Raw genomic sequence first — 13,166 nt, 5'->3', positions numbered from 1 at the left:
ATGGAACAAGTCAGGGAGACATTACGCGTGTTGAATTTGCTGATTTAATCTGTTAAAGTGATTAAAAAGAAATCAAACTATGTAATAAATCGTGTTAAGACACTTAATAATAAAAAAAGGACAACAGAAGCGTTTGAAGTCTGATTTAATTTAAGCGATAAATGTTTCTTTTTAAAAAAAAAATCAATAAAAAAAAAAAAGCCTGACTCTCCATCCTCCTCCTCCCGCTCCTCTCTCCTCCCTCTCCGCTCTTTTTCGTGGGGGGCTCCTTATAAATAAATAAAAGAAAATCCACCCCCCCACCGGTCCCTCTTCCTTATTGGTCAGGTGGAGCCGTTACCTCACTCCGGGGCCGGTGACGCAACGTCTTCACGTATCCTTCATGATGCGCGTCTCTTCTTGTTTCTTAGTTGAGAGTCTTGCCGGCGGCTCGGAGCGGAGGACGCTGCGGAGTGGCGGACGGACGCGGGTGCGCTCGATACTAAACACTTCCCATCCCGGGAGGAGAGCGGCGCACAAGAGCAGCCTCCCTCTCTCTCTTTCTCTCTCTCTCTCTCTCTCTCTCTTTCTTTCTCTGTGTGTCTCTCGCTCTCTCTCTCTTTGGCTGCCTCGCGCACACACACGCACGCCCCCCCCCGCGCGCACGCACGCCCCGCATACGTCTCCACTTCGTCCGTAGTAAAAAAAAAAATTACGGCATTGATCTTAACGAGGCGAGCGCGGATCTGTCTCTCGTGTTCGCCCTCTTCGTCTTCTTCTTCTTCTTCTTCTTCGACGGAGCGACTTGGAGGAGCTCGACGGGAGAAGTGAGTAGATTATTTACCACCGTTATTATAAACACGTTGAATATAATATGTTGGATGTGTGTGTGTGAGAGAGAGAGAGGGAGAGAGAGAGGGAGTGTGTGTGTCGCATCGTGTTCGGAACTTAACTTCGGCGCTTGTCAGTTTGGTTTTTGGATGAATTTTTTGGACCGTTTCGCGAAACTCTTCTCCGCTCGTATCGACTTTACTGCGCGTCGGTGTCCCTCGAATCTGTCCGGCTGAAGTCTGTGTTTGAAATAGAAACCAGTTTTGTTCGCTGGTCGCGTCTCTCTCCACCGATTTGTGTTGGTTATCGCTGCGGAATCCGTCTTGTTTGGGATTTTACGCACCGTTTTACGCACTTTTTTGGGATTTCCAATCTTATTCCCTTTATTCCTCGAACTAAAAGCAACTCACGAGAATCTCCCCGATTCCAAAACCAAATAAAAGTCGATTTCATCGACGTTGTCACGAGCAAACATCCTCCGAAAAACAAGTGGATTCGTCTCCTCCCATCGCTCTGAACTTTGAGAAAACTTTACAAGCTTTTAAAATAAAAGAAAACGCATCATGAAAAGATGGAACATGTCTGCAGGATCTTGGACTCATCGTTGTTAAATCTCTCCGTATTTTGCCGACTCGTGCGTAAAAAAAAAAAAAAAGTGAAAAAGCTTGTGTTTTCCGCTCAGAGCGCGCAGCGAGGAGTAAAAAGATCCACTTCACACTTTATTCCACCGATAACAACCAGGATGTTCGGCTCCCCAGGAAGCCAGTGTGCGTATAACGACCCAAACCTCTCACTCTTTAAATCATTCCCACCTCTGTCATTTAATTTTCTGCTTAAATTAAACCATCAAACCTTTAAATTTGGACACTCACACACCGGTTACAGTCATTCATCAGCTACTTCCCATTTCAGTTCTCGAGTTTTTCCCAATTAGATTAAAAACGTGAAGTTTCTGTTTTGTCACCGAAGCCACACACTCTCACATCTCCTTTCGCTGCTCACCTCGAAACACTAACGTGAAAAGGTTCTTTATCGCAGCACAAACGTGTCCAGGTTGGATTTTTAAAGGCCGTGAAGTTTTGTTTTTTTGTCCCCTCCTCGGTTTGACCTCAGACCCAAATTTCAAAACTTCCAGAGCTCTTTGGACCTCCTAATCTAACACGGTGTGTGTGTGTGTGTGAGGAGCAAATAATGCAAACAGCTTGCAATGTGTGTATGCATGTTCTGTATGTGTGTGTGTGTGTGTGTATCTGGGTCACTGCCGGGCAACTGTGTTGAGCGTTTCTCCCCCTGAACGCCTCTCGTCTGCAGCTCGGAGTCACATTCACACACCGACCCTGCCTGGAATGTATTTCATCTGCTGAAACGGCCCCGCAGGGACGGAACGGCTCGGTCGGCGGTCGCCAAAGCATCCTAACCGTGTCCCCGATCCAGTCCTCAAATCCTCAAATTGCACGTCATTTCTTCCTTTAGATTAAAAACTGGAGCGTGGACAGAACTGTCGCAGGACAGCAGGTCTAATTTGTGAAATATTTGCCTGGACTCGACCCTGAAATCTCTTGCAAAACAGATGCAAACACGTAACGTGGCACATCACGCACACGTTCACCTGCTCTGAAATAGACCAGACTTATTCCTGGAGACGCTTTTTATAGATTTCTTTGTCGTCCTCCGTTTAATTTGACCCATAAATACTAAAAAAAAAAGGTTCAGATTTGTGTTCCTCATTAGAATATCGCTCTCATTTCTAGCAACGTAATCCACTTCAAGGCAACACTTGAGTGTTTTCCCTCCCCCGGGATGGTTTAAGGTGTTTTTCCAGCGCGTGGGGAGAGAAACTTAACCTTCGTGAGGCGCTCTCACCACCACCACAGGTGTCCCTCTCTAACACTCGCCGTATGAAAGATAAGATACATCCACTCGTGAGAGAAAAAAGAAAACCTAGCGTCGAGTGTGCCGTACGTGAAGAACTTCAAGTGGAAGCATTTCGAAGTATTTACCAACCTAAATTCTTCAATGACGGCAAAATGCACCGCTCGGAAAAATGTAAGACAAGTGTTCGTTTTCTTTCTACTGTGAAGGAAAGCACTCTTTTTTTTCTTCTTCTTCCTCTGACAATACGAGAGCTCGTCGATGCTTCACAGCTCCTCACAAGATGCAAAAAAAAAAAAAAAAAAAAAATCAAGGTTAGACCTCAGGAGAGAAGGAGGAAATGGGAAATGATTTTTGGTTATTAGAGGCAGGTGTTGCCTCGCTGTGGGAAAACATCCTTGAACTATTTTAAAGAGACTGTGTTTTTCTCTCGCAGTGGTTCCCCTGGCTCGCCGTCAAGAAACGCAATACGAGTGGTTTTTTGTGTGTGTGTGTGTGAGTTTGGCCACGTTCGCTCGTGAAATGTGTTGATTTTTATATCTGTGATATCTCGTCTGTTTAACTGCGGAGAGTTCGTTCTGAATCATGTAAAATAATTGTTACCCTGTTATTTAAAGCCTCAGAAGTGTTTCTTTTAGCTAAATGTTTTTTTTCTGGTGTAACTCACAATTTAAAATATTATCCTTTCATCAAAGACGATGAAAAGGGATCCCTCTCTGCACAGTTTTGCCAAATGATGCCGATTGAAATGACAGAAATGTGTGTTTTCCGTGTGTTCGTCCAGGTAACTCGTCTCGCCCTGCGTGTCTGCGAGGACCCCTGGTCATGTCCGTTTAGCTCCCCTGCGTGATGCCTGATCATGACAGCACCGCCCTCCTAACCAGACAGACGAAGCGCCGACGTGTCGACATCGGGGTGAAAAGGACTGTGGGTAGCGCGATATTCACCCGCGCCAGAGAGACCCTGCTCGACAGCATGAACCAATCACACGGCATCGAACAGGACGGAGACTGCTCGCTGGTCGGCCACGGCCACGGCCACGGCGGCGCCAACGGGGACGGGGAGAAGTCAAACGTTTTGAGGAAGCTGCTGAAGAGGGCCAACTCGTACGAAGACGCCATCATGCCGTTCCCCGGCGCCACCATCATCTCTCAGCTTCTGAAGAACAACATGGGGAAGAACGGAGGAAGTGACTCAGGCTTCCAGGTAAAACACACACATCCAGGTCATGGAACAGATCAAATGGTTTCAGTTCTTTTTGTCGAATCATTGGTTTCAGTCACCGTTTAGCAGCTGCGAGTCTTCCAGGCAACCAAACAGACAAACCACTGAAGGATCTTCAATCCTCTGATGGATTAAATCATTTCTTTCTCTCTCCTGTCACAGGGGAGTGGAGCTCTGTCCAGTGGTGGCTCAGAGATCCAGGCCGAGGACGCCTGCAGCAACTCCTCTCGCGACCGGGACAGCCCCTCCGACTGCCTCTCTCCCGGGCCTCCTCTTCCCCCTCCACCTTCCTCCGGCTCCTTCGGGCGGCCGCCGCCTCCTTCGAGCCATAACTCCCACGCCCCCCCTCAGCCCCTCTCCCTCTCCTCTTTCGACTTGGACAGGCTGTCGGACGAGCACCTCCGCGCCAAGCGCGCCCGCGTGGAGAACATCATCCGCGGCATGAGCCACTCGCCGCTGGTCCGACCCAACCCCAGCGACCACAACCAGGAGAGCAACCGCGAGAACGAGAACAGCAGCAACAACAGCAGCAGCAGCAATGACCACCGAGGGGACGGCAACGGCCACAACATCAGCGGCCACGACCACAGGCGGAGCGACGGCCCGTCTTCCCTCCTGAGCTCGCCGGGTTCGCGGGGCGGCGCGGTCAGCGTTGGCGAGGTGTACAGGGAGAATAAGAGAAAGCAGCGCCTGCCACAGCAGCAGCACAGCTTCACCCAGCTGGTGTGTTCGAGGCAGGAGCAGAGGCAGGAAGAGAGGCGGCAGCTCAAGCTGCAGCTGGAGGACATGCAGGTTGGTAGCAGAATCTTGAATTTCAAGGTCTGCAGGAAGGCCGACCTTTCAAAGTGGCACAGAGTCGAGGAATATGTACATGATATGATAATTCTTACATCTGTGAATGGAGAGAAGAAAAAGCTGTGATAGGAAATCAGAGCTGGAGTTTCAGTGGCGTGAATTCACACACAGGGAAAGCATAAGCAAGCTTTTAATCTGAGGCTGCACTATTTTAATTTCTCCTTCGGTTTATTTATGGTGACTTTCAGGGTTCAAAAGACGCCTTCTTTAACACTCTTTCTCCTCTGTTGTTCAGAAACAGCTGCGTCAGCTCCAGGAGAAGTTCTACCAGATCTACGACTCGGAGACGGAGGAGGAGGAAGAGAACGGCGAGGGCGGAGAGGCCGACCGGCGGAGAGAACGAGAGGAGGACGGCAACTTGTCCGAGGACAGCATCCGCTCCGACGGCCTGGAGGAGAGGCACAGAGACCGAGGCCGGAGCAGCCACGACGACCTGTCCGAGCTGGACCCGGGTCTGTTCCTGGACCGGGCCCGAGCCCTCCTCCGAGAGCAGGCCCTGATCGACGGAGACATCGAGGAGGACGTGGACGGCAGGGAGGAGGTGGAAAGGAACGGAGAACGGGTGATGAAGAGGAGAGGAGGAGCGGCGGGAGGAGGAAGGCAGCTGGCGGAGACGCTGAAGCAGGAGCTGAACTGTGCCGTGTCGCAGGTTGTCGACACCGTCGTCAAGGGCTTCTCCTCGCCCAAGCAGGCCGTCAGTCACCATCACGGCTGCCACAGCAGCACACCAGCTGCACCCTCCTCTTCCTCCAACTCATCCTCCTCTTGTCCTCCACCTTTCGGCCCCCTCCCCTCCCTCACCCCGGACTCACGCTTTGGCGGTGGCGCCCTGGCCCTCAGTCTGAACGGCGACGGCAGCCCCACTCCAAACTACCACTCCTCCAGCCAGAGGCTGCACTGCTTCGGCGATGTAATCGTCCCGAGCCCGCTGGATTCGTTCGGCGGCTTGAGCGGCAGACTGAGCGGCGTGCCGACGCCCAACGACCAGACGGAGGCGCTGCCGCTGGTGGTGCGCAAGAGCGGTGGAGGAGGTGGAGGAGAGAACACCAACCTCTCTTCCTCCCTTCCTCCTCCTCCTCACCATCCCTCCCTCCACCCTTCTCCCCTCACAGCCTCGCTCGGGTTTAGCCCTCCGTCGTTTCGCCACCCGTTCCCTCTGCCCCTCATGGGTTACCCCTTTCAGAACCCCCTGGGGTCACACGGCGGTGGTGACGGCTACCCCCCAGGGCCCAAGGACCACCATCGCTCCTCCCCAGACTCAATGGACATGGCCCGGGAAACTGTCAGCCTCAGAACCAAAATGGCGTCCCTCGGAGGAGGCCATCTCAGTCACCACCACCACCACCACCACCACCACAGGCAGAGCTCGCCGAGTCAACACGGGCCGGAGGGTCTGTCCCTGTCCCTCATCAAGTCCGAGTGTGGGGACCTGCAAGACATGTCCGACATCTCGCCGTACTCGGGCAGCACCGTATCCTTCACGCTGAGGTCTCGTACCCGTCTGTGTGTGAGTGTGTGAGAGTAATCCTCACCGTGTCGAGCTCTTAGTGTGACGTCACGCCTGGTTAAAGTAAAGTTAGAATTAAGAGGGTTGGGGCTAACCCTAACCCCTAACCCTAACCCTCCAAACTACATTCAGTGTCCAGCTGCATTAACACGGAGAAGACAACACGTCCACTCAAATGTTTTAAGCGTGTTATTGACGGACCCCAAAGAAGATACAAAGGCTCGAAGGTGAACAAAGGTAAAACATGAAACATTTGAAAGTATTTAAATCTTTCGTCCTGTTGTGCACATCTAAAGCTAAAACTACATGAATGTAATGTAAAGGAAGTGTAATCAAATACACCTAAATTTAAAAAAAACAAGTTTATCTTTTTTATTTCCTCCCTCGTGTCGGGACTGTTTTGACCTAATAATTAGATTTTGTCGCGTCGTATGTTGAGCACGCTAAACGATAAAGACAACTCACTTTACTTCTTTTCTTTACGTAACTAATTAAATTACATTTTTTACGTCTCGCTCCTCAAGAGTCACATTTCCGACGCCGTCAAACACGCCGAGCCCACTTAAGAGGCGGCAGCAGCGGGCAGCCGCCAAAGAAAGTCTTTAATATCAATTAATCTGCATTAATTGGTTCCTGACCCTCTTGTTTCCGCGGACCGAGCGGGGGAGGAAGATGAAACGGGGGGCGCGATGGGTTCTTGCAAGAGGGGGGAAGATTAAACAGGTCGCACGCTGCTCTCTCAAGCTCTTTTAAGTCGGTGCAGCAGGTTGTGGTGTTTTTAAAAAGGTGCTGCAGACACACACACACACACACACACACACGCCGTCTGAGACACTCTGGTGCTGTTAGCTTCTCTTTCATCACAAAAGACTTTGTACATAAACGCTCAAAGCAAATCATATTTCAGTGTGTCTGCATGAATGTGTGTGTGTGTGTGTGAGGGGGGGTAAGACCTTGTACATAGGAGCTCAAAGCTAATCATATTTCAAAGAGGAACAGGTGAACGCTTTGGCTTTATTGATGGAAGCTGTCGAAGTGTGTGTGTGTGTGTGTGTGTGTGTGTGTGTGTTCGCATGAGAAGAAGCGTAATATCTAAAAAAATTCACACGTTTATCTCCGTCTTTATGGTTTGTAAGCCGCGGCCGTCCCTCTCGATCCGTCCTCCTTCCTCGCTTTCATTTTGTCGGCCTTCGCTCGCGGTCGCCTCGCCGGCAGCTGTGTGTGTTTTGCCTCCACACACACACACACACACACACACACACACACACTCTTTCATCGGCGCGTGCACGAGGACAGGTGTTCGCAGGTAGCTGTTTATCTTTTTTCTAACCTTTCATATGAAGAGGAGGGGGGGCTTCTCTCCCGGCAACTGCGCCGTGAGTCACACACACTCGCCTGGAAGAACAAAGTGAAAAGAAAAATAAGACTTTGAACCCGACAAATAGGAACTCCTTGCAGCTGTGATGATGATGATGATGATGGGAGGAGGAGGAGGAGGAGGGATGTGATCACAGTGTCGTCTTCAAAGCCAATTTAGATGTTGCTTTAATTAAAAAAAAAAAAAAAAAAGAAAGAAATATTTGACACGTCTCTTGATCCCGCTGAGCCGTTTCATTCCAAAATGCTTTTCCATTCATTTGGAAGAGAGAGAAAAAAAAAAAAGAAACACAACTCTTTGAAATTGGACATTAGTATTTCAAAAAGATATCGACCGACCCTCCGACGGTTTTATTTATTTATTTTATTTTTATCAAATTGTTTTCGGTTGATTTCATTTTAATAACGGCAATCTTTCAAAAAACGAGTTGATCTTTTTCTCAACTTTTATTAAGAAACGCATCTTTTTTCTTTTTCTTTTCTTTGTGTCGTCGATGAATTATTACTTTGGACGGAGAGAAAATTAATTGACAATTTATTCATCAGGCTAAAAAAAAAAATGAATAAAAAAAAAGAAGAAGCTCTTTTCTATCTTTGCAAAATGGAACATCTTTGACTTTTCATACCGGTGTTCCAAGGAAAATTAATTAGAATTATATAATTTAATTAGCCTTTGAAAGTGTGAGCAGCGTTTTATTTTTCTGTTTTCTTACATTTTAAAGACTAAGTGGCGACTCTTAATCAGAAAGATCATGAAAAGATTGTTTGTTTATCTTATTTACTAAATTATTTATGTCAGAATGAGGGACGGAGAGTTGATACCGACGCCGTTATCTGTTTGATTCTTTATCGATTCCCTTATTGAATGTTTTATTAGACGCGAGTATTACAACTGGAGGCTTCAGTCGTTCTCGTTATTGTTTTGCAATCGCCGACTGTCAGAAAAAATCATGCTGGCATCGATAAAAAAGAAGAAGGAATAGAAAAAGCTTGGAGGCTCCCGGTTCTGATGGATTTGGATGATTTGGAACCGCGTTTTGTTTATCGTCGGCCGTTGAAATGCACAATTAACAAACAGCTTCACTGCCGAGTGACCGCGCTGTACGTTCACTGTGTCAATCTGCTAAAACACATTTACGTTTACTCTCTAAAAGCCGTCTGGACGACTTAAAGGAGGAGTTCAACCAACAATTAAAAATCCATACAGCTCGTCTGTAGTGCGCGTGTGCTAACGCGTTTAGCTTTGGGAGCTACAGTTGAGATTTTGGCATCTTTTTGGATCAATTTTGGATCTCGGGGCTTCCGTAGATTTCAGATTACACGGCTGAGCTGTATGGAACCAGAAAAAAAGTAATTTTTTGCGACATCTTTTTGAACTTCTCCTTCTAACTCTGATCGTTTGTGGATTTCAAGGCTTCAAGGAAAAACCTGGATGTTAGCTTCAGGTGCTTCACATCCATGATAGTCCACACACACACACACACACACACACACACACACACACACACACACACACACACACACACACACACACACACACACACACACAAAGAGTCACACACAAACACGCACTCTCTCTCAGGTCTGTGTATCTTTAATCCTCTGCACAGAACTGAGCAGATGTCCTCCATTCATTTATGAATTTATACCCCCCTCCTTCCTCCTCTCCTCCCAACACACACACACACACACACACACACACCTGGCAGCAAGGTCGAGTTACAGCTGATACAGTGAGCCCCGCACAAAAACACGGACACACTCGCAGATGTGGACGAGGACGACCGGCACACCGACGGGGGGAAGAAGAGGAAGTCGTGTTGTTTATTCACCGACTCACTTTAGCTACTATTACACACACACACACACACACACACATGATCCCGCTGTTTACTCTGAGTCATGCGTGCGTGAGGCCCAGTGTGTGTGTGTGTGTGTGTGTGTGTGTGTGACAGGTGTGTATGAATGTTAACCAGGTGATGGTGTTGTTGACGTGACCTCACCTCTCGGCGTTTGACGTTTGATTTCTCTCTGTCAGGACATCCTCCTCCATTTTTTTGTTGCCTCTCTCTCCTCTCGCTCCTCACTCTCCTCTCTCCAGCCATATAGGGCCCCTGGGGTTTCTCCGTGTGTGTGTGTGTGTGTGTGTGTGTGTGTGTTTGTCTGTGTGCTAATTGACCTTGCAGGGGGTTCCATTGATTGCCTCATCTTCTCTGATAGATTATAGGGCTGTTAATGTGGTGGGGAAATGGCAGCGTGGTGGGGCACAGCTGTTGTCACACACACACACACACAGACACACACACACACACACACTGCAACCGGGGCCTCCACAATTATTATTTTTCCTCGTTGAGGCGGTGGGATCGACACCCGGGCTTGCAGAGACGCAGGAGTGAATGTGGAGTTTGATCCAAAGCCAGCAGGAGAGAACTGGTTTATTGTAGAGCTGAATTTTCTGTCGTCGCGTTCAACGGAAGTGCGGTCAATAAGGGTTTGATGAAGGCAAGACGCCATTTTTTTAGTTTCCAACATGGCTCCCAAGGGCCCCCCGATCAGAGGCAGGGTTCACTTTAGCACAGGTAGCAAGTAGGGCGGACTCAAATTGCTTGAAATATTCGGAAAGGCTGCGACGACTGCGCCGAAAAAGAGGCAAAAGACCGACGATGTGTCGGCTCGGCGATCGTAGAAAAGGTGATAGCTTTCACGCCGTCGCCCTGAAATTGAAGCTTGGAGTGTTTTGGGGTTATCTCCGTGAGGCTACGTAGCTACGTGCTAGTCGCTTGTCTACCTCTTATCTGGTTTTTGAGGCTACGAGCAACAAGATGGGACACAAACCTTTATGGCGCCGCTGGCATTCTGCTAACAAGCGGAACCGAAGCGACGAGAAGTCCAGTTACCAACAGATGCCGAACTCACGAGCGTCACTTACGTACGTTTCTACGTAGCGTGTAATAATTGTGATTGCTGCCTCCTTAACATGCTGTCGCTCAGATTCAGGAGGGCTTGTCTCCAAACCACCTGAAGAAGGCCAAGCTGATGTTCTTCTACACCCGCTACCCGTCCTCCAACATGCTCAAAATGTTCTTCTCCGACGTCAAGGTAAGACTGTTTACAGCCTGAAAGGTGTTTTTATTTCTCTTGGAGCCTGTCGGAGATAAAATGTGTGTAAAATCTTCTCTGTTTGTATTTAAAATGTGTAAAAGTCATTGTTTTTGTATGATTTCATCATATTTAGACACATTAAGAAGCAGAAGTTTCAGATTTTGCACACGTTGCGCCGTTACATTCAAAACTACATAAAGAAAAAGGCCAATTTAGCGAGAAGCAACTCATGTCCTGACGTGTGACTTGAGAAGTTAAACGTTTAGAATCAGATGTCAGGAGTCACATCAGTGTGTTGTGAACAGGTACGAATGTTTTTGTGATCGTTCACCTCCTCACCGACTTCTCTGGCACTCATCTGTTTGTGACTTTTGTGCACTTTCTCGTCTGATATTCTTTTTGTGCGTTATTCCGTTACTCTGTTGCTGTGTGTGTGTGTGTGTGTGTGTGTGTGTGAACCTATGGCGCAGATGGGCGCTCCAGTCTGTCACGTCTTTGTAGCATAATTAGAGTTCCTGGCCTTAATCGGCCGGGGGTTTGAGGAGGAGGGGGTGTCGACGCCCACTTTCCCTCTCACACACACACACACACAATGACCTCAACCTTTATATGTCCCTCTCACCCAAAACACACACACACACACACACACACTTTCACTCTCACTCTCGCTTACATGAAATGAGAAGTTGAACTTTTCCTTCGAAACAGAAGCGATCACAAGTGTGAGGGGTGATCTGACGGACGCACAGGTGGAGAGAAAGCAAAAGAAAGGGAATAAAAAACCATTAAAGTGAGAGCCAAGACGAGGGGAATGAGCCGGAAGGAAAAAGGAGAGATGATGGAAAGTTAGTTTGTGTGTGTGTGTGTGTTGAGACGGCGACAGAGGGAGCGAAAGGGGGAGGAGGAGGAGGAGGTGGGGGAGACAAACAACAAATGAAAGGGATGACAACAGAACAACAGCTTTAAAACAAAGGCGCTGATTGTCCCGTGTTTACAGGCTGCTACGTGTTTTGCAAAAAAAAAAAAAGAGGAGCATACGGCTCCTCCACGGATTCAGGACGCTGTATTCAAATGAGCAGCCACACACACACACACACACACACACACACACACACACACACCAGCTGGCTCATATCTGCGGTGACCACTTCCTCGTGGCAGTGCCACATCCTCATCGGCTGCCATGGCAACAAGGTCGCTGTGGACACCGGGTTGCTAGGCAAACACAAGGTTGCTAAGCCCTACCTGCTCCCAGTATGTGTGATCCGTCATTAACCGGGAGTCCGTCAGGGCGTCGTGGAGCCTGTTTACACCTGGTATCAACGAGCTGATGGTGAGCGGACGGATCTGCAGACTTCATGAGTCTCCAGAGATCCTTCGTGGTCACGGCTCACTTTATATCGATCAAACTCAAACGTCATTTCTGTCACACAAATGCCAAATTTGGGAGGCAGTCATTCACTTCCTGTTCCTGCACTGTGAAATCTGACAAAGTGGCTTCGAGGAAACGTATAATTTTACGTTGTTAAAACTTTTTAGCTTGAACTCCGACCACGAGAGAACAGGTCGCCTGTTTTTGTGGCTCCTTCTTCTTGTTTGTCTACTTCGACTCACGCTGAGGACGCTGTTGTGTAGGTCATCGATTAGTTCATCAAAGTGCCAACTACTTTGATAATCGATTAATAGTTTTGGTTATTTTTCAAGCAAAAATGACACATTTTCAGCTGGTTTCAGCTTCTTAAATATGAAGATTTGCTGCTTTTCTTTGTCACTCGTGACCAGAATTGAAGAATCTTTGGAGTTTTGAGCTGTTGATCGAACAAAAGAAGCAATTTGCAGACGTCGTTTATGCTTTTTTTAAACATTTTTTTGGACATTTTATAGACTAAACGGTTAATGGATGAATAATCGTTCGCTGCAACTGTCACTCCCTTCAAACTTCAGAAACTGTAAACATACGTTACACATTTCCAAATATATGAATATAAACATTCACAGTGACGAGCTAATGCTAATGCTATCTTCAGGTTTAACTGTGCATCACCTTCACTTTGGGGAAAACAATTTAAAACTGTAACGTGCTGACATTGATCATTTTCCGTAATCAGCTTACTTGTCGTACTTTCAATTATCCGAGTAAAGATGCTTAATATTTTACGAGGCTTTAATTTGGACAATGAATAATTAAGCACTGATGAGTTAATGCACCGGCTTCACAGGATGAGTTTATCTTTTTTTTTGAAAATTTATATTAGCTATTAGAACTAATCTAGTCGCCCAATCTGTGGATATTCAATTAATCTCTTCATCTCGACAAACATGGATTTAGATTAGGAGATGTTTGCGGTGTTTTGGCTCGAACCACCTCAGCAGATGGACGGAATTACGAGCCGGATCTGTAACTGAAGTCAGAACC

At 47.7% G+C, this 13,166-nt stretch overlaps 1 protein-coding gene across 1 annotated transcript in view; it reads left to right on the top strand.

Moving 5' to 3' along the window:
* The first annotated feature begins 213 nt into the window (after positions 1-213).
* Positions 214-13,166, top strand: part of LOC115577113 (prospero homeobox protein 1-like) — a 34,464-nt gene continuing 21,511 nt past the window's right edge. The window contains exons 1-5 of the mRNA XM_030409931.1: positions 214-806; positions 3,467-3,888; positions 4,069-4,698; positions 4,997-6,232; positions 10,640-10,747. Of these exons, the coding sequence (XP_030265791.1) occupies positions 3,532-3,888; positions 4,069-4,698; positions 4,997-6,232; positions 10,640-10,747 (2,331 nt within the window). The 5' untranslated portion in view covers positions 214-806; positions 3,467-3,531. The remainder of the gene's footprint in view (positions 807-3,466; positions 3,889-4,068; positions 4,699-4,996; positions 6,233-10,639; positions 10,748-13,166) is intronic.

This window comes from Sparus aurata, chromosome 24 (genome assembly GCF_900880675.1).
Source record: "Sparus aurata chromosome 24, fSpaAur1.1, whole genome shotgun sequence".
NCBI lineage: Eukaryota > Metazoa > Chordata > Actinopteri > Spariformes > Sparidae > Sparus > Sparus aurata.
The sequence above is the reverse complement of the archived record's forward strand: the minus strand, read 5'-3'. Positions and strand labels throughout refer to the sequence as shown.